A 27,862-nucleotide genomic window follows, 5' to 3' on the forward strand; every position below is an offset into this window, starting at 1 on the left:
AATTGTTGCACTGCGGCAGATTAGTTGCCCTTCCTTGTACATGGGTGAGTTGAATGCTGTTGAATTTCCTACCCCTGTTTCTGTTCGCCAGCGCGCTGTGGGCAACGGACTATCCAAAATGTACCCTGCATGTAAAGACTGCGCTTCATATTCTACATGGCCAAAGCCTAAAAGCAGGCAGTACTTGCCTGCTCCCACACGTCGCTAACATTCCTCGGGTGGCTAAGGGGACTAAGTGGAACTTTAACGATTGTCTATTCGGGCGTCGTGTCTGAATACTTGAAGTATCAGTTGACCCGAAACCCAGCTCCACCCAAAGGGAGACTCTTGGAATCAATATTGATTCGTTTGGGGCTCTGTAATTGCGGTTCGCCCACAGGGTTCATGAAATGGTAAACACAAACAGCATAACAGCTGATACTATTGGTTTGCATCGGCCACATTTAATTGTACACAGTGAACTTTGTACCAGGCGTGTATCCCGAACCATCGGCCAGAGAGGTTGTCCCGAAGAGGTGGAGAGAAATGGAGAGTGCGCGCATGCACTCCTGGCTGCTCTCTCCAGCAACTGCAAGTTGTTTGGATCCAGTGTTGTTGTAATGCTGTAATATCGGAAACGTGGAACATCTGCGTTCCCAGGCTATTGAAATGTGGCTTTGCTCTGAAAGTAGCAGGGGAATAGTTAGAAAAGCGAGCGAGGTCTGGAGATATAGGAACACCCACGGCTTCTGCCGCACTAAAATATTCACTAAGACGTTGTCAGCAAACACAACATGTTTATTTCGAATTTTATTTAATTTTCAAGCGATAACGCATACATAAACAAAACGCGAAATTAACTATTGAGTACTGAGTGCACTTTTTGAGCAGTGCACGAAGACACCCACACGCTCTGTAAACAACACCGACCTTAATATTTGGGCTTTTATAGATCTCTCGTTTGCACGGCGCCGTACGCGCAGGTGTTCTATAATGAGAACTCTTAAATAGCGTCGTACTTTGCTTAGTGCTTGGCCTGTGCTCATTGTTCCCGAAGTGCATCAATGAACGTACTTCATGGGCCCAGTAACGGGGAGTAGGCCTAATCGCGCAGCCTTGAAACATTCTGGGTCGCCTCGCTGGGCTCTCCGAGAGAGGCTTCTTGGGTGCCCGCATACCTTGGGGACTTCCACTCTGTTCCGCTGTCTTTTTGGACGCTCTCTGGGAGGCCTCTGCCTGTGCGTCGGCGTCGCCAACGCGATAAAGAAAACCCGAGGCGCGGCGAAACGAAGTGAATCGAAACGAAAAAAGTGAATGTTGTCGCGCTAACTGTGCTCACAAGCCTTCTAAACCTCGTATTGGTCGGGTGTCCTCAGCAGTCGCTCAGCAGTCGCTCCGCAGCCACTGACAAAAGCAGAAACCGAAAGTCCCGCAATCCGAAAGTCCCAGAAGACCTGCCAGCCAGCGACTACTTAGCATCACATAACTGTAAAGTGGACAAACGAGCAGTGCACGGTGAGTTGGGCGGTAGACAAGTCCACGGAATCAATTACATAAGGAGCAGGGAGGGCGGAGAAAACCCCAGCAGCATCCCTGCGCTGCTGCGCACGTCCCCCACTGCCAGGCAATACACAACTAACCGTGTCCTTTTGTCCTTCTCGTCACCTCCAACCAAGGAGCATCATGGCATTCCGCGTGGCCGGACTCTTCCTGAAGAAGGAGCTTGTGGCTCCCGCAACGCAGCAGCTGCGTTTGCTGCGCACCTCAAGCACGGCCCGCTCCCAGTTCTTGGCCAACTCGCCCAACACGGCGCTGGACAAGAGCATCCTGCAGCGGTACCGCAACCTGGAAACGCCCGCCAACCGGGTGCAGGCCACTTACCTATGGATAGACGGCACCGGCGAGAACATCCGGCTCAAGGACCGCGTCCTGGACAAGGTCCCCAGCGCCGTGGAGGACCTGCCGGACTGGCAGTACGACGGCAGCTCCACCTACCAGGCCCATGGGGAGAACTCGGACACTACGCTCAAGCCTCGTGCCATCTACCGCGATCCCTTCAAGCCGGGCAAGAACGACGTGATTGTCCTGTGCGACACCTACCACGCTGACGGCAAGCCGACGGCCTCCAACAAGCGTGCCGCGTTCCAGGCAGGAGTCGACAAGATCGGCGACCAGGAGCCCTGGTTCGGCATCGAGCAGGAGTACACGTTGCTGGACGTGGACGGTCGTCCCTTCGGATGGCCCGAGAACGGCTTCCCAGCCCCGCAGGGACCCTACTACTGTGGCGTGGGAGCCGACCGCGTCTACGCCCGCGACCTCGTTGAGGCCCATGCCGTGGCCTGCCTGTATGCTGGCATCGATTTCGCCGGCACCAACGCCGAGGTCATGCCCGCCCAGTGGGAATACCAAGTTGGCCCCAGCAGCGGCTTGAAGGCCAGTGACGATTTGTGGGTGTCGCGCTACATCCTGCAGCGCATCGCCGAGGAGTACGGCGTAGTGGTGACCTTTGACCCCAAGCCGATGGAGGGACAATGGAACGGAGCCGGAGCGCACACTAACTTCTCCACGAAGGCGATGCGCGCCGAGGGCGGCATCAAGGCCATCGAGGAGGCCATCGAGAAGTTGAGCAAACAGCACGAGCGGCACATCAAGGCCTACGACCCCAAAGAGGGCAAGGACAACGAGCGGCGCCTGGTGGGTCGTCTCGAGACCTCCAGCATCGACAAGTTCTCGTGGGGCGTGGCCAACCGCGCCGTGAGTGTGCGGGTGCCGCGTGGCGTGGCGTCGGCCGGCAAGGGATACTTCGAGGACCGGCGGCCCAGCTCCAACTGCGATCCCTACGCCGTGTGCGGCGCCATCGTCCGCACCTGCCTGCTCAACGAGTAGGCTGGAGGTGGCCGAGGGAGCCGGGCGTAACATCTTTTGTACATAGTATAATATTGAACTTTGGAGCGTATCCGATCAGTTGGCTACTTTTCCATTCACTTGGAGCAAAATTAAGTTTGCTTGTGCAAAAAAGACAGGAGAACGAGGCACGAGAAGCGTGCGATTAGCATTTAAGAAAGTGGGTGGGTGGCAAGAAGATCAGAACAGGAAGGAGAGTTGAACCTGAAAGCGATGGGGGCCCAATAATATTCTGCCATAAATATTTTACAAATTATGTATACCTAATCGTTGCTTTAAACTAAATAATAAATAACATTGTACGTTAACGCGCTATCTTTAGATCAAAACAAAATTTCTGGTTTTCACGTCGATTTTGGCCGACACGTTTTGTAGAATTAATAGTTTTTACTCACTTGTTGATTATCCGTCGGGGTATCCAAATGTAGTGTTAAAGAATGGAATATCACCGAAATTCGACTATATCTATATTAATCATTCATATCCAGACGCACGTACATATTCAAATTGTTTGTAAAACTAATTGTTGACACGAAGTTGTTGAAGACAGTTTTAAGGAAAATAAATATGCTACACATAAGACGCTTCTGATCGGTCGTATCTCACTGTTGGCTAGCATTTTACAGCATTCTACGTATATATGCTTATATTATAAATGTCTCTAGTGCAAGCACGCTGAAAATTAAGAATTCCAATGCGATTCAAATAAACATTTCGAGTAAAAGCAAAGTTGCAACAAAACGAAACAAAAGCCATTACTAAAGGCTATTTCATTTGCTCTTTTGGCGAGCTTTCAAACGCCTCTCGCTGCAGTGGTTGCGAGAAGCGGAATTTTAAAATATAGAACAGCTTGTTTGTAAATAAATGTGACATGGGGGCACGAAAACGAACTAAAGCAAGACCTTGTTTTCAATGGAAAGTTTTCCACCAGAACCAGCTGCCTGACACTGAAAGTTTCCGAAGATTAATGCTTGCGTCCCGCGCTGAGAATATGTGTGCTGCGAGCCGCTACATATAGGCCTGAAAGAAAGATATGGCTACGCAGGAGGGAATGTTCCCGCACGGTACCGATGGGTTACGTATCGGGTCAGCTGATAAGGCAGGGTAGTTGCTCTCTACTGATGACAGGCCACCACGTCCCATTACAATCAAATATTGATTGAGCAGAGTCGCGAACTTAATCGCCCCGAGGGCACTCACTCACTCGTTTGGCCTGCCTTCTGCCTGTCTGTATTTCAAAAACAGTTTTCACCTTGCCGCCCCACACTTACAAAATGCTCCTTAACGTTCATAAACTCGCCATAAAACTGTCTTAATGTGAGCTGTAAGGGTAATCTTATTTTGGAAAAAACGCTATATATAAAAATTATTAATTGATAACTTTAGATTTCAATTTTTTGTTATATAAATAATCTCGATTCTGAGATAAATTTTCAAAATGTTGTTTATTTTTAAAAGTGCATTTGGCATGGGCGTGCTTTCGTACTTGTTGACATTCTGAGGTGCAGTTTGCGGGGCTTGTTTGCCGAGGCTCTGGGCGCGGATTACGGATTACGGGACACGCAAGTGTAATGGGGTCGAAAGCGAAAGATAAGGCGGTCCGGTTTGTTCAAAACAATGCTGAATACACAGACACAGTTGGTCCCAGCCACCAAGACCGAAGGGCCAAGGGGCGCGCTGTCCAAAGATAGCCCGCCATATGGTTGGGCCCACTCCTTTGCCCCGTTCTAATCCGAATATCGAATATACCTGTTTTCCACTGCAGCATGTGAGCCCAAAGGTATTTTAAAGTCCCATAAACAATCGAAATCAAGACGCCAGCCTGTTATGGCCGCAGAACTAGAGAGTTCCGCCCCGCTGAACATAGACCAGATCGATAATGAATTGAATCAGGTTCATTGGTATGCATGAAACTAGTTCGAAGATGTCAACATCTTACAATGCAGGTCTGAGGAGATCCAGTTATGCCGCCTGAGACCAGGCGATTTGCATAAATGGTATGATAAGCTGCCAACTAAGAACGCGATCCCAGCGGCTAATGCATTTTATAAACAGAAGTGTTCTCCTCAAATAGAAGTTTCGCAAAAGGCCTGCAGTAAGGCCTCAGAGGCTCCTGAAACACGCCCCAGTCAATCGTTAGCGCCCTATTCATATTTCTACACAAATATTATGCAACCAATCTAATTTGCACACAACAAAAGGTCGAGTGGCGGTTCATCAAACATTAGCACATCATTTGAATAAAACAGTTTATACGAGCGGCGTTTAAAGTCCGAGCCAACTGATAAGGCAGTCAGGCCACGAATTTGGCCTTCCGGCTGCAGAAGCCTAGCCAGCGCTTGCCATTATCTTTGCCAGCGTGCCATTTAACTCGGTCAACAGAATGAGTCCGGCTGGGCAGCGTTATCACAGGGCCATAAATCATACTGGCCGCAGATGGTGAAAAGAAAAGTAGTTGTCTCTGCGAAGAGGCAAATGCTTTCGAGGCCTAATTGATGCAACCAACAAGAGGGTACCACGTACAGCGAGGGAATCGTTCCTCGCACACCCCTGAATGTTTAGGCAATAAATATATAAATACTCACTAAGAATGGGGCAGGGGAACACGGCTGTGGAGCGTGATTTTCGAACGCCCGTCGCAGTGTCTACAGTGAGCCCCAAAATAAAGACCCCCTGCAGTCGCGAATTTCGGTTTCCAGAAGCTGAAACTGGGTCAAGAAACCCAGTCGCCCTTGCGGCGGGGGGAAGTCGGAAAACTACTGATAACACCGGATTTACGGCCGCAATGCTGGGCGTACACGTCACAGGGGCAATACAAGGCAGCAAAACAGAGCAGACCTGTTTACGGAGCTGCAGGTGAAGTAATCGTTGCTGGGGGCACTGTTTACTTTTATGAGCTGTTTCAATTGGACCGAACCAACTGCTCGTTGAGATTACGTTTTATGGCGCTACTCATAGCCCGGGCAATCATAATTGATGGCTCGATCAAAAGTAGACGGCCAGCACTCTGGACGATTATAAAGCCCGTCGACTGCAAGCAGATAACCCAGCGCCAGGTCCTGTGACCGATGTCCAGCCAACAGTCGGTCACGTACCGCCCAGCGGAATAATTAGGAAAGATTTGCGGCAGACCCGGTGCTTACTCGGGGCGAGCGATTCCTCCTTTTATCTATGGCGCGTGTCGATATCGTGGGGGTCTTGCGCCAACACAGGCGGCGAGTGCTGTCTTTTATCTGGCCTATTTATCTAATTCCACACTGCTCACGCCATTCGCAATGTTTTGGTCGTGATGGGTGGCTATATTTAATCTGCAGTGCATATAGAAGGAAGTCTGGAATGGCCAACTGAATCACCCGAAGACAGGGGCCGAGTGCGTGTTCTATCCCGGTTGTCCAGAGTGGCCTAAGATCTCCGTCCCTAATTTATTGCCCCGATTCCTTTCCTCAGCTTTTTTTCAGTCTGTCCGCCGGCACAAGCGATTCGCAATATTTGCGTCATCGCCCCACACGCGTCTAGCAAGTGATCTGCGATCTGTTCCTTGGCTTTTTTGGCGCATCGAACCAGACAAAGTTCAGTCCCCCGATTCCTGAGGTAATCGCCGCAGTGAAACCGATGACAGACGTAGACCAGGCAAAAATCGCCTCCTGCGGCACACTCTGCCATAACTTTAATTTGTAATTATTATTAATTGGGTTTTATGTCCATACTGCGAATTTGGTTCTGAGCTATCTGCTTAGTGACCCGCTTTTATTTGACAAATGCGATTAGAATGGATGAGCTGTGCTCACTCAAAACATGTACGGTAATGGATGAGAACCGGCAGAGATTATAGAGCTGAGTAAACAAAAGGGCGATGAATTTGTTTTGTGCAAGTCGGTTGATAAGGGCTTTTCGATAAGCGCCAGAATGGTTGCTGCGAGTTGTTTACCCGGCCGGCAGGGTGCTTCAATGATAAATTTCTCTTTACAATTCTCATTTCTTTGCATAGTATTTAAGCAATTTAAATGGACTGATTGTATCTCCACATATATGAACCATTACGAAGCAACTTTCTTTGTTTGGCGATGTGCAGCCCATTTGAGTTCGTTCACCCATTGTCCATCTCCCTTTGGCAGATTCATTGCTCATTAGACAACCCGAAATTATTTGGGAAGACCTAGTAAAATTCTGGCAGCCACAGTCTCTCCATATTGACCCGGCCTTGTTTCGATCGATAATTATAATTAGTTGGGAAACCGCCGAGAATTGAAGGACATTTTAATGACGGAAAAATTAGTTAAATTTCGGTATTCAAAAATGCAATGTGGTCGTAAATTTGCCATCAAAAACCTAAAAAGATTTATGCAGTGCAATTTCAGGGGACTAATAATACCCGCAGATAAAGCTTGATTTGTTCAAAAAATTGTATATTCACTGTCACTTGAACATTTTTTTATGCATAGCTATTGTTTTTCCCCATTTCCTTTTACCGCGTCTATTTTACGCAAAGGTTACATATCAGAAATTCAAAAGTGTGGTATACTTTTTATGATACACTTTCTGTGGCATACCAACGGGCTGCTGCTGTTGATCTGAATACCACATTTCAGATTGACTGCTGCCGATCTATTTCTATTTTTACTCATTGGAGCCACAGGACTTCTTGACAACCTTTCCCGTCATGAAATAGGTGGACAACGGCCTAAGCCGGCGACCCCGCAGTTCCTCGAACAATCCGCCCTTCACGGAGAACGTGTGCTTCGGTTGGTAGAGCAGGCTCAGAAGTGGGTTCTTCGGGCTGACTCGCATGTTGTTCATGGCGTAGGTGCCCTTGCCCAGCGGGCAGCTCAGCGTGTAGTTGCTTTGCTTGAGCATGTTGTCCTTCACCGGCTTAAAAAGCGGCACTGAGTTGAAGACGTTCTGCAGGTCACACAGCCTGGTCGAAGCGTTGTATATGGTGCGCGCCTTCTCCCGGGCGGAGTGCTGGATGATCAGGATGCGCGAAACCGGGGAGGCTATCTCCTCGTTGATGGTGGTGACGGAGCCAATGCCCGTCTGGTTCGAGAACGTCATGTTCACCACAAAGCGGGGTCGGTCATCCGTCCAATTGGCATAGGTGAACGTCACATAGTAACAACTCTGGCCAGGTCAATAAAATTAAATAGGAATGGCCGGCGATCTCCTGTGATACAAACCTCCTTGCTATTTATCTTCCTGAGCTCAAGCAGCACCATCCAAGCCGCGATGGTCACTACTGACCCCCACGAAGCGCGCATTTTGACAAGACTGATTACCATTTCGGAGTACGGCTGAGAGAATAGTAAAACAATTACGCCGCTCCATCAAATACCCATTAGTCAATTAGAGTTTGCATTAACAGGTCAATTTATTCGCCTCAGTACAATATGTCAAACTTTTGGGCCAAGCTCAAAATTTGGCTTAGTTTGCGGCTTATGCGCTCCGATCCGGGGTTCTTCAGCACATCCGAGAGCTGGCGGACTTCCTCTGCTTCGCTGACTGACTGACTGTCGGCCAAAATGAAGCGCGTCATGAAAATGGCGTGGGGAACCTGTATGTACGCGACGCGCTTCACCTCCTCCCGGAACCTGTGGAGCAGCAATCTGTGAGCACTCAACCGCCTACAGATTGCCAGCTTATCTTACTTCTTGAAGGTGTGATCCTCCGAATCAGCTCCCACACGGCGCAGACAACACACAAAAGCCTCGTAGTAGACTTCCAACATGTGTTCGAAATGTGTCTCCAAGATAGCCGTATCAACGCTTGATAACAGAAACGAGATTATGTCATGCACCACGGAATCGTACTGTGCCGTTTGGAAGTCGATAATTTTCAGCGCAATGGGTGTTCCTGCGGGCTCTGAAGATTTCGAAGGAAAGTAAATTAATATTTCGCACAGTCACGCAATGACTTGAACACAACTCATTCAATAAAGTTGCCTTCCTCATTATGATAGGGCAATATTTCTTAGATCCCGTTTATAATCATGACACTGAAGATTAGCTTGATACTGACCGTAGAGAAACAGAAGATTATTTATCCAGAAGTCGCAGTGAATAATGCTGGTGAATGGCCCATTGGGTCTATCCGGGGCGGCGGCCAGGAACTCAAAAAACTTGTCGGATAACTCCTTTACGCGGGACACCAGCTGGGAGTCGTTGTTGGTGGCTCGTCGAATGTCCTCCAGAGTCTCTGCTTTCATCACGGTCTTCCACTCGGGCGCTGCTGCATGCCAGTCGAACTTCTCGAAGAAGGGTTGCACCTCTTCCTGGAACAACTTGGGCTTGAGTAGTCGCAGGGCCAGGGGAAGGGCATGGAACTCCGCCATATATCTGAGGGCGAGCAGCGTGTGGGGGAGGTCGTACGCTCTCAGCCTCTGGCCGGAAACGTAGCCGCTGCTCCTCAAGTTTTCCAGCACCAACACGGCGTTCTGATCCACCTTGGATGAGTTGGGGTCGAGGGATACGCGTGAACCGTAGTAGCGGGAGAATCCCTTGAATTGCTGCTCAGCGGGGATGCCAGCTTCTTCTTGAAGAACGGCCAGAGTAGGGGCCAAAACTTTGTACACGGCATTCTCAGTGAGGCAGGTCCGCTCGGGCTGAAAGAACTGCCAGTACTTGGGGTCCGTGGGTGGAATTTTGGCCACCAGCTGCTCCTCGAAAAGCTCCCCGTCCGATCGCTGCAGCTGGGCAAGAACCGCCAAGAGAACGCTTCCGTAGTTGTCACCCGGTTGCGTCAGCCTGCTTGTCCGATAATTAACGAGACGGGCCCCTGCAAAGTGCGGTTCAACCACCTCAGAAAGACCGTGAATTTCAGGCAACTTATCCGACTCCATGTTGTTCAGCTTATGGAAGCCCGGGCTATGTTTCCGTATCAATCTAGACTACAATTTTACAGAGAGCAACAAGCGATTTGTACAAGTGAACACACAATCAAGGCGTTGATTAGTCGTTTGATAACAGATATGTGTATTCCGTAAGAGGAAGCAGGGGGCGTGTTGTGGTGAACATTTTATTATTTATTATTTTATTTACAATTAAGATTAGTAAAAAATATTAAACTTCTTTGCCAGTCGCAAGATAGCCTCGAATTTCGTCACAATCGTTTTTATTCCAGTATTCTTCGACATCACCGAAAGGTTCACATCCTCAAAGTTTTCAGGAATTGTGCTGTTGTCAGCCAGGATTACCTTCATCATAAAGATGGCATGCGGCAGCTGCATGTGTGCGGTTCGTTGGACCTCCTCGAGGAATCTGCAATATATAGGATGAGCTAAAGATCCTACGAACTGCGGAAGCTAGTCTTACAGCTCGAGTGAGTAGTTGCTGCAATCCACATTAACGCTCCGCAGAGTCTGGATGAAGGCGTTGTAGTACATGGTCAGGAAATTGTTGTAGTTCTCCTCCAGAACGTTTACGTCCACACTTGAGAACAGCAAAAATATGACATCGTGCACCAGCGATCCGTACTGCGCGATTTGAAAGTCAACAATTTTCACCTTGATTGGAGTTCCCTCTTCGTCTGATAAGAATTAAAAAGCATTATCATCCATCTACGAATAAATAATTTGAGACGTTTCATACCGTATTTCAACATCATATTGTTTATCCATAGATCTCCGTGCACAAGGGTAGTGAAGGGACCATCCTCCACATCTTTGCTCGCCTGAAAGGCGTCGAAAATGCCCTGCAGCTCCTTGACACGGTCGACGTCCCGCTCGTCGCTGGTCACTAACATGATGTCCTTCAGAATCTCATTGTTCATCAATTCCCTTTCGGCCGGATCAACGTTGCAGTTCATATCGAACTTCTTGAAGTACGGTCGCACGTATTCCTCGTACACCTGCGGCTTCTTCAGGCGCAGAGCGATGGGCAGGGCGTGGTACTGCGCCAACGAGCTCAGAATGAGCACCGTCTCCGCCAGATTGTACGGCCTGTGTCTGTTTCCTGGCCGGAAGCCGCGCACAGTGACGTTCTCCTGGACCAAAACGGCATTCCGATCCACCTTCGAGGCGCGAGGATCGAGCGAAATGCGAGAGCCGTAGTACCGCGGGAAGCCGTCGAAGAGCTGGGTAGGCAGGATGCCGGACTGCAACTGCAACTTGTCCAGTTCAGGCGACAGGTACTGGTACACCGCGTTCTCCGTGATGCAGGTCCGTTCTGGCTGGAAAATCTGCCAGTAAAGATCGTTGTTGAGGGGCGGCAGCTTGGCTATTAGCGGCAGTTCTCGAACAGCGCCGTCCGGACTTCGGATCCTGGCCTGCACGGCCAACATAACGCTGCCATAGTTGTCGCCGGGCTTGGTTAGGTAGCGGCTGTCGTACGATTCCAGGGTACAGAGCTCCGGCAAATGGGGCTCGATCACTTGCGGCAAGTCCGTGATTTTCGGAACCTCTCCCATATCTGGAGCGGGTGGTGCTACTAGGCGTCAAATAAACGACTGAATGGGTCCGTCGATTGCGGGCGAGTGTGCTTTTCTACCTCCGGCAGTACGCTTAAAAGAGGTATTAAATCCACAAACATGTGTGTACTTCTGTATGTGGTAGTCTAGTTTATTTGTTAGGTTACGACGCTGTGCGAAATATTGGCTCAAGTGGCGTTGATAACGCTGATATAACGTTCTCGTTACCCCGCTCTGCTGGGGAGCACTCTCTTCTCTTTAGTAAAAACATTCCGATTTACTATTCGAGTCAATCATTCTTAGATTGTTATTCCAAGTAGATCTCTAATTGAAAAACTCGATTTGTAAAAGTTGAAAAATTTCACACGTTGCTTTCGAAAACTGCATTTAATTAAAATGTCCCATTTTAAACAACTGGTATTTTTAGGTGGAGTGTAATCCGCGTTCGACCCGACCCCGTTGTTGTGACGCCGTGATTGTCGCAGCTAGTGCCCCTGACTAAATAGTTGGTTGATAGTAGTTTGGAAAACCGCTGAGAATTTTTTTTTTCAGCGCAATGGGTATTCCTGCGGGTTCTAAAGATTTCGAAGGAAAGTAAATTAATATTTCGCACAGTCACGCAATGACTTGAACACAACTCATTCAATAAAGTTGCCTTCCTCATTATGATAGGGCCATATTTCTTAGATCTCGTTTATAATCATGACACTTAAGATTAGCTGTGATACTGGCCGTAGAGAAACAGAAGATTATTTATCCAGAAGTCGCAGTGAATAATGCTGGTGAATGGCCCATTGGGTCTATCCGGGGCGGCGGCCAGGAACTCAAAAGTAGTGCCCCTGACTAAATAGTTGGTTGATTCATATCGCCGAGGTGGGGAGATGAAATGTGCAAAGCTAGTACTACAAGGAGAGCTCAATCAAAAGAGGCGGCGATGGGAACGACAACAATCGCGAACATGGACGCCTAATTAAAATGTCTCCGTTATCGCCGATGCTTATGCACCGCGCGACAACTAATTTTGTATCTCACCTCCGTGGCAAAAGTTTCAAATCTTAATACTCACCACTCGGAACCAGTTCATCGTAGAGAAATTCACCGCAGGCGTTTTCGCGTTGTGCAGCACTAGCTATTTTATGACGGGAGACTTGGCAACACTGCTTATCTCAAAAGAAGTAAATTTGTTTATTTGCAAAAGAAATTGAACCAATGGACCTGCAAGTGTTAATGCAGCAAATGTACAGTGGTGCGGCGGGCATGCCGATGATGATGCCGCCCCCGCACCTAAATGGATACGGATACGGGCAGCAGCAGCAGCCCTTTTGCCCGTTTCCCCTCAACGGGAACGGCGACCAGGTTGTCGAGGAAGTGGAGGACGAAGACGAGGAAGAGGACGAGGAGCAGCGCACTCTGTTTTGCGGGAACCTCGACGAGCGCGTGACCGAGGAGATCCTGTACGAGGTGTTCCTCCAAGCCGGTCCCATCGAGGGAGTGCGAATACCCACGGACAACACGGGAAGACAACGGAACTTCGGCTTCGTCACCTACCAGCGCCTCTGTGCGGTGCCCTTTGCCCTGGAGCTGTATCAGGGCCTGGAGTTGTTCCAGAAGAAGGTTACAATCAAGCACCAGGGCGCCGACAGGGGCAAGCAGCCGCCTGCATTCAACCAGAGTCGCCTGCGCAACCCGTTCATGCTGGAGCCACCTCCACAGGCGTCGCCTCCGCGCCACGGCCGCCACAGTTTGCATGGCGCCAAGCCCTACGATCGCAATCCCTACGGAAGCAACGCAGACCAGCGGCGCCGCAGCGACAGTTCCGTGATGGAACGCAACCGGCCGAGGATGCAGCCGCAGCAGCACCACCAGCACATGCAGGGCGGCAACAGAAGGTCGGAGCAGCGACACAACAACAAGCGCCGACTGCTTTAAGATTGAACCATGCTTTTAATTAGCTTGTACATAGATTAAGAATACATCGGAGGACTGTTTATAGTAAATTCAAGTTTTTCATTTTATGAAGGTTCCCCAAACTATGACGGCTTGCGCTCATCTTGGACCAAACAACACAGTTTACATGAGATAACAGTATTTTTTATTAGTCTTAACGGTTAAGTCTAGAATACACTCTATATTAATGTTCGTTCAAAGTTAGTGCATGTGCCCTTAACATGAAAGCTTCCAGTGGCTTTGACTTTTAAAACTATGCTGTACAGATCGACATCGACACCTACGGAAATCAACGCGTGATGCTCCTCAGCGTCTTCTCCACATTCCTGTAGGTTCGCGGTGGAATCACCTCCAGCAGCAGTCGCTGGTAATTGTGGTGCTCGGAAAGGGCCCGGAACAAGGACTTGGCGTAGCTGCGGGTCTCTAAACTGCCCTCTAGCAGCAGATTGGCCCCCACCACGAAGAACTTGTCGCGGCTCTCGCGACCCATGGCGTAGATACGATCACTGCCCAGTCGCTCTACAAGTCTGAAAAGCAGCTTTGCTGATGTGGTGCGCACCAGTGCGTTTTGGTGTTGCGCTCCCTTCGCCGCCAATATGTTTAGAACCTTTTGCGGCTGTAAGTGATCCACCATCGACTCCAGGGCACGAGTGGCGTCGGCGCGGAGAAAGCGGTTCGTGTCGGCGGTGCGGTGCAGAAGTGCACAAACCAAATCGTCGCACTCAAGCTGCAGACTGGTGGACTTCAGGGAGAACAACTCCGCAGCTGCTTGGCAGGAAGCTCGAGCCACTTGGGAGCGCAGATTTCGGACTGAGCGGGTGAGCTGGATGCAAGTCATGTGCATCTGATTTTCCAGAGTGTCGGTATGGTAGCGGATCAGACGCACCAAGTTTTTCAAGCCGGTCATGTTCATCTCCCAGTTGCTGGAGTCCAGTTGATCAAACGTCTTGAGCAGAGCCTCGCGAGGCTTATCAAAGCGCGCCATATTCTGCGGGAAGAGCTCCGCCTGGGACATCTTAATAGCCTGCTTCACTGGCGAGACTCGTCGCTGACCCCGCAGAAAGTACGATGTCTTCGATTTCTGCTTGAGTGGGGTGTGTTGTAGCTTCCCGGGGACACTCATGTTTCCCAAATGAGAACCAGACTGCGAGGTGTTGTCCGTGGTGCTTGTGCTGGTGTCCAGAGATCCCTGCTTCGAGCCGGGCCGTGCCCCATAAATCGAGTCCAAGGAAATGCTCCGTGAATGAATCACTCTTTCGTCGTGCATTGGAACCAACTTTGGGCCAAATGTATGATTTTCAAGCTTCGCAACAGCTTCTGGTGCTACCAGCTGGTCCTGCAAATTCTTTACCGGCGTTGTCTCCGGGGGCGAGGACTCCAGTTCGTGCTGTACTTCCTCGACTACCACAAAACTGTTGCTGCCTTCAATGTCCTCCTCAATGGGCAGTGATTTCACAGACTGAGCCCGCGAGAGTTGCGGTGTAGTGTCCTCCAGCTGAGTTTTGATGCTCTCCGTCTTGCTGTGAAGGCTGTTCACGCTCCCGTTCAGCTTAAGAGACTCCTCGTGGGGAGGGGGTTCCGTTTCGTCCTCAATGTCGTCTACCACTAACTCCCCGAAGGCCTCGACAGGATTAGGGATTTCCATCTTGGACTCGTTGCCGTCCCCAGTGGATGAGGAAGATCGCTTGCCCAGCTCGCTTTGGCTGCCACTCGACTTCGCTGAGGCTGTCGACTTTTGCGAATAGCTGGTGGACCTTACGGAGAGGGGAGAACCGTCTGTCATGTCTTTGACCGCCGTGTCCAACGGCTGGTCTGCCCTCGGTGCCTCCCTATTATGTGGGAGCAGAGAATAGAATTTCTGGTTAATAAATATTTGTTACAATTTTCTGACGACATACAAATCAACATATTCAACATGAACAGTGTCTTTTTCAGTATCGGCCGGTGTCCGAAACAAGGCAAAAGTGGACTTATCATCGACCAGCTGGCTTTCTGTATCAATTGGCATCGATTTTCTGGACTCCAGAGCTGTGTCGGTGCAGCAGGTGCCGTAGACCGAACTGTGACCACAAAAAGCCCCGCGCAGTGTGGAGTGGGCCTCCGTGGCTCTGTGACAGATGCACACCCTAACCGAGTGGAAGAGAGTACGTGTCCTACGCAGCAGATCAGAGGGCTGCGCGCCGCAGGAAAACGCATTCTGCATTTCTGTGCCAGCCAATTGGACAATTATCCTGGTTATTTTCTACTGGGCACCACACATTCCCTAGTTAACCGCAGTGGGCGACCACTCCAAGCAACGCGACTTTACTGACTGTTCGCAATGCTCTTCGCCTGTCGTTTTGGCCATTTCAAATAAATTTCCATACCGGGAACCCACAACAAGCCAAAGTTGCAAACGAAAAACAGGACATTGCGTTTTCCAAGCAATCACACGACCGCACACAAAGTGGATAAACCCCCGCCCACCCACAGGGTGTCAAGTCAAAGCCTCGGAAAGGTCGGGGGATGGACTAGCGCTAACCAGCCACGAACCTCCAAGCTTACTGGCCACAGGTCTTCGCCGACCAGTGGCATTTGCCCCATGGCGGTCCCGGTTCTGCACAAGCACCGCTTAGTCATCTTCGGACTCCTTCGTTTCATCGTGGAAAGCCACGAAGTCGGCAATACAACAAGTTGCCATATCCCCACAAGAACTTTAAAGGTATGTGTTAAAAGCTTGGATGACCAAAATTTGACCGTCTGGAAAGTATATTACGTCGCCTACTGACTTTTTAGTTCAGTTGTTTTTACCAAACAATTCTTTCCAACTATCTGAGCTCTGAAGCTACAGAAAAATATCCGTAGATGCACAGGAAAATCAACTTCTTGGCCGGTCAGTCTTTATCAGTATTTGCCAAGCTGTAATATTAGCTGAATAACAAAACTGGAATCCTGTCGGAACGCCAGTGGTCACTTGAAGGTTTGTCGCTCTTGACGTTGACCGATGCCCCCGCCCACATTCTTGAATTTCACTAACTGGGCTTCCACTGCGCATTTGAATTATTTAGGTTAAGCAACCCGACACCTTTAATGCCTTCAATTTTGTGGGGAGGTGCGTGTGCCCACCGGCGACAACTAAATTCGCTGAGGAGAATTCGCCCCTTTAACTTTCACCCCGGCCGGTACTCGAATATGTGTGCCTGAGCGGGGTGTTCAAAATGTAGGTTAACATTTGCGCCCGGAAGGGGAAATCACTGTGGCGACTGGATGAATGGGCTCCGAAGCCGGTCCCCTAATTGAGATATGGAGTCGACACTTACACTGATTTTGCGGCGTCGGCGCACTCGGTGTCCAGGTGGTCAGCGGAAATGGCGCTCTGATGTCTCCCCTGGGAATCGTTCAATTTACTATTTTCAAAGCCTATACGCAAAGCAACCGAGGCATTGTAAGAATGGGCAGGTCGACCACAGAAGCGATCCTCACCTGCACACGGAGCTGCATTGCATCGCAGCTTTGTGAAAGATTGCTGGTGCTGGAGTTTCCTGCGAGGCAGCTGCTGGGACTTCGGGATCGAGTAACTGACCTTGGGGTATGCCGGTCCCTCCACGGAGTAGGATTTGGTGCTGCGCTGCATGCTCCGCATGAAATTGTTCACGAAGTCTGTATGCTGGTTCATGGCGGGAAATCTGTGGGGCATAACGTTAGCTCTCCTGTTATTGGGAAAGTGCCTGCAGTCCGGGACTACAGACCTTGAGTTGCCACCGGCAAGTTGACCTCCGGTGCGGGAGGTGAGCTGTATGAAGCTGCTTGTGACGCTTCCACTGCTGCAGGTGGTGGTCGTGCTGTCAGTACTTCGTCCATCCATGGAAGTATCAGAGCACGCCTTGGCCACCAAACGACGGTCCATAAAGGAATGACTTCCTACGAACGTAAGGGTCAGGGATGTAGAATATATTGAAGAAATACTTAGAGCCACTCACCATTGTTAGTCCTAGCGCCAAAACTTACTCTTTGCGAAAAGTCCTAGGCAGAATAATATTTAGCATTCAAAGAAGTACTCAAATGCGTTTTACTCACATTTGTGGGGCTAGTCATGTCCAATGTTTCTGGGGGAGAGTGGAAGGAATGGCGGTGAAGGCCCTCGTTGGCCTGGCTGAAACTGAGAGTATGCATTTTAATAATCCTATGTCCGTAAAATGAGCTTTTATATTTGTGAAGTGTACTTTAACTATTGCTTCTTTATCTTTTCAGTTATGTTAAGGAAACGAAAATCATCCTACCTTTGCAACCGATCATTCTTGTTTTTTGCCTCCGTGCTCCCGAGTATGTCGCGCTGACTGGTTGCAGCCCGCATGCGTCGCTTTTTAATAGTGTTTGGCGACGCAGAGCCCTCGCCCTGATAGATCCAGTCCACATCTGCTCCAGACCGCCTGGATCCAGGCTGATCAGTCTGGTTAAAAACATAGAGCACTCCACTGTCGGGCGTGATAATGGGCAGCTGCTGGCGCGATAGGCGCTCACTTGCCGCCTCCACCACTTGGGGTCCGAGCTCCACGCCGTCTGTCGTCTCCGAGACGATGGCTAGGACCTCAGTTATGGATGAGATATCGGCCAGCACTGCCAGCACCTCCAGGGCCGCCTGTCGCACGCGTCGTTTGCGATTGAGCAAGGAGTATACGGTCTGAGCCGTCAGGAGGCTGATGTCGAAGCAAGTGCCCGGAAAGGTCATCAGAGCGAAGATGGACACTTGAAGCGCGTGGTCCCGGAACTGCGGTAATTGAAATTCAGTTATTCTCAGGCAATGCAAATGATCTACGCACCTTTGAACTCTTTGCGTGCAGAAATTCTGGCGATGTCAACTTTGCCACAATGGTGCCAGCGGGGAGGCGCTGCATCAGGGCCTTGCAGACCCGGTTCGCTCCAGCATTGCCCTGGCGACACAGTCCCGTCAGGATCTGTGGTGTGCGCTCCTCTAAGTTGTCCAGGGGCAGTCTTGAAATCAAGTTAACTAGCAGCTCCCGCTTCAACTCGGACACTTCGAAGTGACGTTCGGATGAGAGGAGGGTTCGGAGCAGACTGTCCAGATACGGCAGTAATGCAGCCAAGTTGCTCGACGAGCCCAGGGCGAGCTCCAGTTGGGCGATGCCCATCAGACGATTGCGCCAATCCTACGAAGAGTGCAAAAATGAGAGTAATGGGTAAGTACATTTTGGCGTGGCTAGTGTTTTATGGTCTATTTGAGCTAATTTGGCAACTTCGAAAACGAATGCCTCAGAAATTATTTCTGAAGTGTAGGAGCTTAAAGCAACGAACTGGATGTACCATAAATACCATTTGATTTAATTGATCTTGGGATCAATAACCGGGTAGACCAAATAATGAGTACAAATTTGTATCAAGCTCTTTAAATCTTTACAAGATTTCAGCATGTTTGACTTTGTCTAACCAGTTTTGCATAGAAACGTTTTCCTCCCATTATAAAGTCAGATTATTAGTCCAATTCAGAAAGAGACACTTAAACTTAAAATTCGAGTCCAGCAGTTGTCGCACAAACAAGTAGGAGGCAACGGGGTTAGCGGTCGACAACGGCGCACCTTTCTACTTGTATTTAGTACGCGCTATAATTTCGGTTAATGTTATTTATATTTTTGTGCTTGGAATGACCCAGTTCCTGACACGCTCTACGCCCTGACCCCTTCCCCCGGCAAGCGTCTTCATCAAACATCGTTCCGTAATGGTGGTCCTGCCACTTTATGGTCGCATACGAGTTGCAAGCTGGGCACTAGGTACTGTTCCTGCTCTTGCTGTTGTGCCTGGTGCTGTGAAATCGCGTGCACTTAAATGATTGACCGGCCAGAGCTCCTGCACTCGGCTGCAGCTCCCAGCAAAACAACCCAATCCAAGGCAACACCGGCCCCTCGACATGCAACTGCTACCGGAATCCCAAAGTTTTTGTGCACCACTCAGAAAGTTGGTCCTGATAAGGAGCACATCTGAACCAGCATGTGCTACCCTGAGAACTGTTACATCACCATTTATTCTGCTGACGCACTTTTTGTGCAATTTGGCCCTTTCCTACTTATTTGGCATTCCATTTTGGCAGTACTTTGAATTAGTTTCTCGAAAGGCTAACCTCATTTTTGACAGTGAGCGATAACGCTCTTCTCTTTGGTCATTGGCTATTACTTTTGGAAAGAGTTCGACATGTGAAAACATTTCCCACTATTTTTCGTCGAACCGTGCATACGTACGTCAAAAAATTAATAGGTCATTGGTACAGTGGCTTGGCAGTACCGGCTTTGTGTTCCACAGCCCCCAAGTCACCGGTATGAGGGCCGGCCAGGAGGAGAGGAGTCGCTTATCGCTGAAATTTTCATTAGCAAGCAAGGGTCGCCGGCGATATAATAGCACCTGTAATGGCAAGTGCGACTGGGGGTGGAGTGATGCGTGTCTCGTCCGCAATAAAGCCGGGCGGCTGCCATTATGAAGGCAGAATTATGAACGCATATGAAATTGTACATATCCTAGTGACCCAGTTAGAGCCCAAAGCGCCGGCGACCCGGAACCAGCGTTGGGCTAGCGTGTGGTGTAATTTCATTGCTTTTTTCGGTCGCACAAGGCAGCCCATGCGGTGGATTTGGGTGGCGGAGTGCAATTACTCGGGGATTGCTAAATGTCGGCCACTAATTCTATTGCAATTACAGCGACTTGGAGCTTACCCCAGATCGCAGGTCCATCAGCGTCTTAAAGTTGACAATGTCCAGGTCCTCCCAGGACTTTGGGGTGGCCGGTGACTCTGCAGATACTATGGAGGCGGTTCTAGTTCTCCACGGCTGTGTCGGTGAGTCAGTGGGATTTACTGCGATGGGGTGGGTTTCCCTTTCCCCATCCCCATCGCCACCCAAGTCCTCCAAACGACGCTGAGATCGGGGCGACGGATCGCGCTGAAGATTGTGCAGAACCTCGATTTGCTTATGCGGCACTTTGGGGCTGATGTTGTTGCTCCCAGTCGGACTGGTGCTCCGGCTGCGGAATCCTGGAGATCGGGGTGAAGGCGACAGCCTTCCGTCCGCCTCCTGCCGTTTGCGGGGACTGCTCGAGGATGGTTCGCTGGGCGCGTGGCTCTGGTGCCGTGGCGACTGCGAGCTGAAGGGTCGTACTTGGGGCAAGGGCTTGGTATTGTCCGAAGGAATCTCCACCACCAGGGCAGTGGTCCTATTGTCGGCAGAGGGTCTTGGAGGTTGCGACTTCTCCAATGGAGGTGTCGGAGTTTCGCCCAATGCCAGAATAGTGACACTCTGATTGACCTGACCAGGAGCTCGGGAATTGTTCGTCGAGGAAGCTGCGTCGCTGTCGGGAGTTCGCATCTTAACGATCTCCCCCCCGAAGGTGACTCGCTTTAGCCCCCGAGAGGGAGTACTCGGCTCGGAAACACTGACGGGCTTTAAAGGGTGCGGCTCGTCTAATTCTGAATCGCTTATAACCTGCACAATACCCGCTCCAACGAGCTCGTGGTGGCTGTTGGCGCTGGACAAGAGGGGATGACAAACCAAATCCGTCGACTCCTCGTCCTTTGAGCCGTTCCTGGCTGGGCTGTCGGATTCTTCGGTCTCAGTGTCCGCCTCAAGAATGCGCATGGTCACTGTGTCATCGTTGATCTTGATCTCTGTTTCCATGATCACCTTTCCCCTGTCCGGACAGTTCGACTGCATGTGTAGAGGGGTGTCCAGGCTGTTTCTCCAACCTTGTTCGCGAGGTAATGCACGCCATGCTCCCGCTTTTACCTCACCGCCTCTTTTGGGCTTTCCGGATACACCGTAAACCTGACAAAGTTGATAGTACGTGGACAGAGCGTCGCCGCGACCAACATCACTTAGAATGGCTTCGAACTCTTGCACTCCCAAGAGCTCTCTGATCTTGGTTAAGACCTTCAAAGTGATTTCCTGCTGGGCCAGTTGATCCATGTGCTGAGTCACTCGCTCCAGAGTGCTCACTGCGATGCGGTGTCTCTGGGGAGTGTGCATAGTAGATTGTAACAGGGCTGGTAGGGATAGTAAAACCCCGCAGCTGAGACGACCCATGTACTCCACCTCCGCAGGACCTTGCTTCGTCAGGCCGGCATCAAGAATTCGCAACATGACCGTCTCCGGAATGGCTGTTTCGGCTAGATAGACCCGAAGGCAATCGAGAGCCCCTTTACGAACAGTTGGCGCCTGATGGCCTAGGTTCTCCACCAGCAACCCAATGAGCTGCTCCCGCTCCATGTGGGCATCAGCTTCGTCCTGCATCACCACAAGGACATCGACAAGGACTCGCAGGGCGTGCTGCCTAACCTGCCATTCCAGATCCTGCAGGCGCTCATGGAACTCGGCGAACATGGCGCTGGGGAGAACGGTTTCCGGGAGGCGGCGAGTGCGGAGAACGTGCTCCCACAACGGCGTCAGCTGCACTGCTCCGATTGGGGCCTCCCGACGCTGAATTTTCATTGCAGCGGGCAGTGCACCACCCACACCGGCCACCGACTGGTTGTTATTGCTGTCCTTGACTTCGCTGTCGACGACACCACTCACATAATTGACACTCCCGCTGTCCTCGCTGTTGTATTGCACTTGCGGACTATCCGTGGTCGTCAAAGGGAGCGGCGCATTACTGGCGCTATCCTTTCGTTCCAAAACGCGCCGAAAGAACATACTGGACTGCCTTCCAACTCCAAATGCAATTATCTAACTAACTGCCTCCGGCTTATTCACTCTGCTTTAATTTTTAATTGTCACGCACGCTTGCATCCGGTCGCAATTTTCCTGCTACTACTTTCGGCCTTTTCCCATTTTCTTCGATTTTTATTCACTAGAGTTGACCATAACAAAACAGGTCGACTGGCTAGCAACGAATGCCAAAATTGTTCGCTTGCTTACTACTTTTGTAGCCAATCCTAGAACTTGGCCGTTGCGAGAACATGCAGTTCGGCTCCAAAATTCGGCAACTGCGCATGTCAGCTTAGTTCTCTGGCTACTTGTCTCACCCCGATGTCATTTACTAGGAATCATATTTTATGGATCGAAAACTGGCTTTGAACTAGTATCTGGAAAGACAGCAAGAGCAATACAAAGTGTAGTTGACTTGCTAAATGTATAAGGATTACAAAATTGAATAATGCTTAGGTTGGTTTTTAAGGCGAAAGATTACTTTTATTAATCTTTTCTCACTTGTACTTATCACCTTAAGCGTTTAACATTTATTATTAAAATGCACTTTTAAGGAATACTTTAAGCTAATATCGCTTCTAGGTACTTATCGCGTTGTCCACCTCGGGTGGCCAATCCAAATCGATTCCTACAACATCCAGAGCCTGAATATCGATGTGCTTGCCTATGATCGAGGACAATGACGGGGCGGTCCTGCCAAATTCACCGTGAACCAGCTCCTTTATATAAGTGCCCGCTTGAGTGACAATATCGATGACCAATGCTTTGGGATTCCCCCGCTGAACCCTAGCTTTAACACTATAAATCGTTCTGGGTCGCGTGTGCAATGGACGACGGTGAAGGACCCGGATTGGAGTCTTTTGCTGTATGTCAAAGCTCACTGAGATTTGTAGTTTGACCAGAATCTCTTTTGTAACAGGTTCCTTTAGAGCGCAAAGAGCGCGGTAGAACTTCTTTTTCTGTTCCTCCCCAGTCTTTATGTGTGTTAGTTCTTCTCTGGCCACGACCTGTAAGTGAAGTACCGACACTTTTCCAGATTCGTCCACAGCCTGTTCCATCTTGAGGGCCTGATCTTTGCGCAAGCAACTCCGTATGGCATTCGGTATTTCCAAGACAAAAGGTCTGCCCTTCCCCAAACAACGGACGTCAACGTCTTCTCTACCACTCGACATGAAGGTGATTTTATCCAGCTTCTCTGTGAAGTGGGGACCCACATGCCTGATGATGATTTCCTCAATACTGTCCTCCATCAGCCTTTGCCCATTTAATATCCAGGGAGTATGCGAGAGTTCGCGGCTTAACTTGCGATATCGGCCAGCCACACAAACCAGGGGCCCCTGCAGATCTATGGAGGTAAGCTTAAGGGGTTCCTCTACAGTCTTGCAGGGTATCTGGAAGTATTTCTCGAAGGTCTCCGCCCTCACTTTGGACGGCTGATACTGTTTTTCCAGTAATCCTCTGGAAATTTCAATCCGTTTCTGATAAGCAGCCTTGGCGGGAAAGGCCTCCTTGTTTAGTTTCACCAGCTTTTCCACCTCCTCGTCCTCCAGCTTGTGCGTAAGATCTATGTTGATCATTAGCCCATTGGCATCGTACTCCTTTGCCAACTTTTCGCATATTATGGGGTGTAGGATCAGCTTAACAGCCTCTTTTATGGGCACATCCGGAGGGTTACTACTGTCTATGGATGCTCCAAATTTCCTCTGCAGGGCAAACCACATGGCCAACTGCCTTAACTGCAGCGACATGGGCAAACATATGGCCAAAACTATTTTCTGGCAGTCGTATTTGGCAAAATCCGAGGCCAATATGCCTCCGAGAAGCTCCATCTGAAAGTCCTTCGAGAACAGACCCAAACAAGTGGTACAAACGCCTAGGCGGGCTTTCTTAGCCGGTTGATCCCCGTTTCCTTCTTCGTTTTCCACATTTTCATTTACCTTAACCTCCAGCTGGGCATTTTAAAGGAACAAGTCGGCCGTAAGTTAATTGTCAACAAAGCGAACAGATCCTCACCTTTTGCAGGGTTTCCTTGATGTCCCTGTACTCCGTGCCCCTGGCCTTCAGGTAACGCAGCTGGCAGACTTCGCACACCCCGCAGGATCTCAAGTAGTCCACCAAATCCTGGTTTTGCATGGCTGGTCGTAAAAACAAATTTATAAACAAAACGTGGAGAGCGGCTCGCGCGCTAGCCAACACTGTCAGCTCTCAGCTGTCAGCTGTCAACCGTTTGACTCGTCTGGTCACACTGGTCTGGAGTCACTAAATTATAAAAACACGAAGTAGTTGTTTTCATTGCGGATTGCCAGGAATTTAAGGTGTGCATTTGAAACAAGGCGCTCTGGCCCTTGATGGGAATACGGGAAAGGCTTTTCGGGACCAAAAGACTGCTACTTGAAGCGTGACACTGGGCTTGGAGCCTTTGTTTATTGTTACGTCACATAGCGAAGAGGTAGAAAAGCTACCAGAAGCTAACTAAATTTGTTTGGATTTCACCCCCAGACAAAATGTCGTTGACTCCCTTTCTACGCCTGCCCCTAACGGATCTGACTGGTTGCCTAATTAACCACCAGACCTACGACAAGTGCGGCAAGTTCGAGATGAAGATGATGGAGTGCTTCGAGGCGTACGGCCTGGAGCGCGGAAAGCGGGAGTGCGCCGACCTGATCTCCGACTTCCAGGAGTGCGTGGGCATGCAGAAGCAGCTCATGCGTTTCCACGTAGGTTTTCCCGCTGAGACAAATCATTGCCATGTTCTGTACGAGCATAAAATCTGTCTTTCAGGCCATGAGGAACGAGCGCTACAAGCAGTGGCTTAAGGGAGAGCGCAAGGGCCAGGAATTCTTTGCGGACCCTCCGCGCGTTGATGCCTATTAAACGGAGCGCCTGATTCTTGGGTAACTCCGTATTGAATAGCCGCCATTTGTGTAAAAATAAAGAAAGTTTAAGAGGATCTTGTATATTTCTATATTGCTAGCAGAGTTGCCCCCAAAATAGACATATTTTCGGCACTACATTCGACTGTATATTTAGTATATTTCATGAGCGAGCAGTGGTATTTTTTAAAGCTGTGGTCACTCTGCAAGCACGGTTTATTTTGCTGGTGAAAAAGTTTGATTATTTCAATTTTTAAACATAAACCTCTACAATGGGCACAAAAAGACCCAACAACAGCGTGGTTTTGGCCCACGAGTCCAAGCGGAGCAAGAGCGATTTGGTGGCCTACACCAATCGGGATAAAGCGCTCCTTGAATCGGTAAGCGTGCTGGCAAGAAGAAGCGCCCACAGTTTCCCAAGAGATTGGTTTAATTTCGTAAACTTCCTGTTTTCCAGGGCGTGCGGCGTACCTCAAACCTGCAGGCACCCATAATGCAGCTGGAAGGCCATGAAGGCGAGATTTTCACAGCGGAGTTCCATCCAGAGGGAGAGTTGCTGCTTTCCTCCGGGTTCGATAGGCAAATATGTAAGTGAAGGGCTCTGCATTATTACGATGCTAACTAGCCTGACTGCGCCGGTATCTTTTAAAAAATACAATCTGCAAAGCACAAAGTACAGATTTGTCGATTTGTAATATCATGTCAGAGGAGATGGTTGAATTGTTCTGCAGTTGAAAATGTTTTTGTACAGTCTACTCTATAATAGGCACATGTAGTCTTGATAATATACAAATGCTATAATTAAAATTTGCATTTCAGACATCTGGCAGGTGTACGATGACTGCGAGAACGTAATGGCCATGTCTGGACACACTGGCGCTGTGATGGAAGCGCACTTCACGCAAGATGGCTCGCACATCTTTACCTGCTCAACTGACAAAAGTCTTTGTCTGTGGGATATAGTCACGGGACAGCGTCAACGGCGGTTCAAGGGTCATGGAAACTTTGTGAACAGCGTGCAGGGCTCGCGAAGGGGCCAGCAGCTTCTGTGCTCGGGAAGCGATGACCGTACCATAAAGATCTGGGACGCCAGAAAGAAACACGCTGCACACACTTTGGAGTCTCCCTTCCAAGTCACCGCAGTCTGTTTTGGTGACACTGGAGAACAAGTTATCAGCGGTGGGATCGACAACGAAGTGAAAATCTGGGATATACGAAAACAGGCGGTCTTGCATCACCTGCGAGGACACTCCGATACGATTACCGGAATGTCCCTGTCCCCCGAGGGAGACTTTGTCCTGACAAATGCTATGGACAACACTTTGAGGGTGTGGGACGTGAGGCCCTATGCGCCAGGCGAAAGATGTGTGAAGGTTTTCCAGGGCCATCAGCACAACTTCGAGAAGAATCTGCTGCGCTGCGCCTGGTCGCCCGGTAGCGATAAAATATCCTCGGGATCCGCAGATCGCCATGTCTATATTTGGGATGTTAATACGAGGAGAATCCTGTACAAACTGCCCGGACATAATGGCAGCGTCAATGACGTGGACTTTAGCCCAAAGGAGCCACTCATTCTCTCCGGATCCAGCGATAAGACCTTGTATTTGGGAGAGATAGAAGATTGACCATTGACTAATACAAAGAGTGAGAGGATTTCTACTCTTGGCGACGCTTCCTCGAAACGCAGGTAACTTTTCGCAGAGATGGAAAATTAGTTGATATTTTATCAATCAATTTTCGTCCGCTGGGCTTGCTGTTAATAAATCTGGAAACCTCCAAGTCTATTTTGAAAACGAAAAGTAAGGCACTTTTTAAGCTTAACCGTCTTATAACTAAACAAACATTTTAACGTAGCATTGCAATTTTTCATTACACGCAAATTGCTGATAAGGGGGAAACTAAATGTTAATGACTCACACGCAAATAAATATGTACTTTACGTTTGAGAGGCGTTGTATCACAAATAAGTTTTATTATAGATTTATCAATGAGTTAAATAAGTTACTTTTCGTTGCTGCGGTGGTGGATGATTTTTTTTTTGGCTCAGCCTCCGCTCCTTTTACACAGGCAGTACACTCGCTGAGGCAGAAACGCTGCTCTTAAATAGTTGTCCGAAGAATTTGAGCCCCGTAGCTCCCCCGGGGACCATGCCCAGAATCATGAAGAGCAAGGCGATGATTTGGGCAACTGCGAACAGGACAGTAAATGCGGTGCTCTTGGCCACCAAGGCGCAGTACAAGGTCAAAAGCAGACAGGAACTATAGGAAATCGAGGTGAGCAGACGCGGCTTGGAAAACATCTGCTTCATAAAGGAGCCAAATCCTGATAGAAAGCAGAAGCTCAGGATGAAGAAGAGACTGCCAAGGGTGTAGAGCAGGGCAAACTTTCTGGCTTTCAATATTAGAACGGGAATGTAGATCGTGGAAAGAGTCATGCAGAGTGCGCCCATTCCCAAGCAGGCTACAAAGCCCACGATTCGCTGCAGGCGTGACTGCAAGAGGAGGTAGTGATTTAGGATGGGTGACAGTTCTTGCACAGCCTCAGTATGCGTACCAATTTTGGAAAGCACGAGTCCGTATCCTTCAGGAAACTATTTGCCTCTGGCTCCGACCGAAAGAAGGGCACCTTGAGTTGTGGCAGCTTGACGTTGAAGGTTTTCTTCTGATCACTCTGCAGGAGTAGGTACTCGTCCAAGTCCGACTTTAAACTACTCATTTTTAGAGTACAGTTTGGTTTTCACCAGTTTTATTTATCTGTCGTGTAAGCAAAACAAAACAAGCTGCTGGCCGCGATAACGATAACTGGTACGGCCAGGGCTGCGAGTCTGACTTCTTTCAAGCCAAGTCGCTAGTGGTTCTGATACCAAAATCAATTAAAGTGCAGATCACAGCGGTGCACCACTTTGATACTAATTTTTATTAAATAGTTCGCATCTTGAAGCCAGTTTTCCAGTTTGGGTAACAATTAAGACCTCTACCCTCTTTTATTTACGTATGCATATGCAGCTACAGCTCTTGGTTGAGTCTTTTTGTTCTGTGTTTTATATATACCCGTCTATTGGGAATTTTTACCTGTTGG

General features: G+C 49.4%; 10 protein-coding genes across 10 annotated transcripts; 4 read left to right on the forward strand and 6 right to left on the reverse strand.

Moving 5' to 3' along the window:
- Nucleotides 1-341: 341 nt before the first annotated feature.
- Nucleotides 342-3,465, forward strand: LOC108036856 (glutamine synthetase 1, mitochondrial). Its single transcript, XM_017113229.3, has 2 exons — nucleotides 342-1,494; nucleotides 1,656-3,465. The coding sequence occupies exon 2, from the start codon at nucleotides 1,663-1,665 to the stop codon at nucleotides 2,863-2,865; it is 1,203 nt and encodes a 400-aa protein (XP_016968718.1). The 5' UTR covers nucleotides 342-1,494; nucleotides 1,656-1,662; the 3' UTR covers nucleotides 2,866-3,465.
- Nucleotides 3,466-7,342: 3,877 nt separating this feature from the next.
- Nucleotides 7,343-8,159, reverse strand: LOC108036842 (uncharacterized). The gene is made up of 2 exons (XM_017113207.3): nucleotides 8,058-8,159; nucleotides 7,343-8,001 (listed from the first exon to the last, which is right to left on the reverse strand). The coding sequence occupies exons 1-2, from the start codon at nucleotides 8,157-8,159 to the stop codon at nucleotides 7,501-7,503; spliced, it is 603 nt and encodes a 200-aa protein (XP_016968696.2). The 3' UTR covers nucleotides 7,343-7,500.
- A 49-nt stretch (nucleotides 8,160-8,208) lies between these two features.
- Nucleotides 8,209-9,809, reverse strand: LOC108036835 (uncharacterized). The gene is made up of 3 exons (XM_017113182.3): nucleotides 8,896-9,809; nucleotides 8,526-8,739; nucleotides 8,209-8,468 (listed from the first exon to the last, which is right to left on the reverse strand). The coding sequence occupies exons 1-3, from the start codon at nucleotides 9,713-9,715 to the stop codon at nucleotides 8,258-8,260; spliced, it is 1,245 nt and encodes a 414-aa protein (XP_016968671.1). The 5' UTR covers nucleotides 9,716-9,809; the 3' UTR covers nucleotides 8,209-8,257.
- Nucleotides 9,810-9,875: 66 nt separating this feature from the next.
- Nucleotides 9,876-11,346, reverse strand: LOC108036834 (uncharacterized). The gene is made up of 3 exons (XM_017113181.3): nucleotides 10,464-11,346; nucleotides 10,188-10,401; nucleotides 9,876-10,133 (listed from the first exon to the last, which is right to left on the reverse strand). Exons 1-3 carry the CDS (start codon nucleotides 11,278-11,280, stop codon nucleotides 9,923-9,925), a joined length of 1,242 nt encoding a protein of 413 aa, XP_016968670.1. The 5' UTR covers nucleotides 11,281-11,346; the 3' UTR covers nucleotides 9,876-9,922.
- A 1,052-nt stretch (nucleotides 11,347-12,398) lies between these two features.
- Nucleotides 12,399-13,277, forward strand: LOC108036857 (RNA-binding protein 7). Its single transcript, XM_017113230.3, has one exon. It carries the CDS (start codon nucleotides 12,490-12,492, stop codon nucleotides 13,207-13,209), a length of 720 nt encoding a protein of 239 aa, XP_016968719.1. The 5' UTR covers nucleotides 12,399-12,489; the 3' UTR covers nucleotides 13,210-13,277.
- Nucleotides 13,278-13,355: 78 nt separating this feature from the next.
- LOC108036858 (uncharacterized) lies at nucleotides 13,356-22,254 on the reverse strand. Its single transcript, XM_044094487.2, has 9 exons — nucleotides 19,926-22,254; nucleotides 18,027-18,374; nucleotides 17,487-17,974; nucleotides 17,284-17,365; nucleotides 17,187-17,229; nucleotides 16,956-17,127; nucleotides 16,690-16,892; nucleotides 16,527-16,626; nucleotides 13,356-15,056 (listed from the first exon to the last, which is right to left on the reverse strand). Exons 1-9 carry the CDS (start codon nucleotides 21,894-21,896, stop codon nucleotides 13,517-13,519), a joined length of 4,947 nt encoding a protein of 1,648 aa, XP_043950422.1. The 5' UTR covers nucleotides 21,897-22,254; the 3' UTR covers nucleotides 13,356-13,516.
- A 118-nt stretch (nucleotides 22,255-22,372) lies between these two features.
- On the reverse strand, nucleotides 22,373-24,066 carry LOC108036852 (putative tRNA pseudouridine synthase Pus10). Its single transcript, XM_017113224.3, has 2 exons — nucleotides 23,925-24,066; nucleotides 22,373-23,860 (listed from the first exon to the last, which is right to left on the reverse strand). Exons 1-2 carry the CDS (start codon nucleotides 24,042-24,044, stop codon nucleotides 22,490-22,492), a joined length of 1,491 nt encoding a protein of 496 aa, XP_016968713.1. The 5' UTR covers nucleotides 24,045-24,066; the 3' UTR covers nucleotides 22,373-22,489.
- Nucleotides 24,067-24,071: 5 nt separating this feature from the next.
- LOC108036855 (NADH dehydrogenase [ubiquinone] iron-sulfur protein 5) lies at nucleotides 24,072-24,861 on the forward strand. Its single transcript, XM_017113228.3, has 3 exons — nucleotides 24,072-24,226; nucleotides 24,411-24,628; nucleotides 24,693-24,861. The coding sequence occupies exons 2-3, from the start codon at nucleotides 24,416-24,418 to the stop codon at nucleotides 24,783-24,785; spliced, it is 306 nt and encodes a 101-aa protein (XP_016968717.1). The 5' UTR covers nucleotides 24,072-24,226; nucleotides 24,411-24,415; the 3' UTR covers nucleotides 24,786-24,861.
- Nucleotides 24,862-24,925: 64 nt separating this feature from the next.
- Nucleotides 24,926-26,730, forward strand: LOC108036853 (U5 small nuclear ribonucleoprotein 40 kDa protein). Its single transcript, XM_017113226.3, has 3 exons — nucleotides 24,926-25,164; nucleotides 25,242-25,371; nucleotides 25,604-26,730. The coding sequence occupies exons 1-3, from the start codon at nucleotides 25,057-25,059 to the stop codon at nucleotides 26,407-26,409; spliced, it is 1,044 nt and encodes a 347-aa protein (XP_016968715.1). The 5' UTR covers nucleotides 24,926-25,056; the 3' UTR covers nucleotides 26,410-26,730.
- LOC108036854 (vesicle transport protein SFT2C) lies at nucleotides 26,717-27,593 on the reverse strand. The gene is made up of 2 exons (XM_017113227.3): nucleotides 27,338-27,593; nucleotides 26,717-27,275 (listed from the first exon to the last, which is right to left on the reverse strand). Exons 1-2 carry the CDS (start codon nucleotides 27,497-27,499, stop codon nucleotides 26,844-26,846), a joined length of 594 nt encoding a protein of 197 aa, XP_016968716.1. The 5' UTR covers nucleotides 27,500-27,593; the 3' UTR covers nucleotides 26,717-26,843.
- Between the last annotated feature and the right edge of the window lie 269 nt (nucleotides 27,594-27,862).

Source organism: Drosophila biarmipes, chromosome 2L (assembly GCF_025231255.1).
Source record: "Drosophila biarmipes strain raj3 chromosome 2L, RU_DBia_V1.1, whole genome shotgun sequence".
NCBI classification, from domain to species: Eukaryota; Metazoa; Arthropoda; class Insecta; order Diptera; family Drosophilidae; genus Drosophila; species Drosophila biarmipes.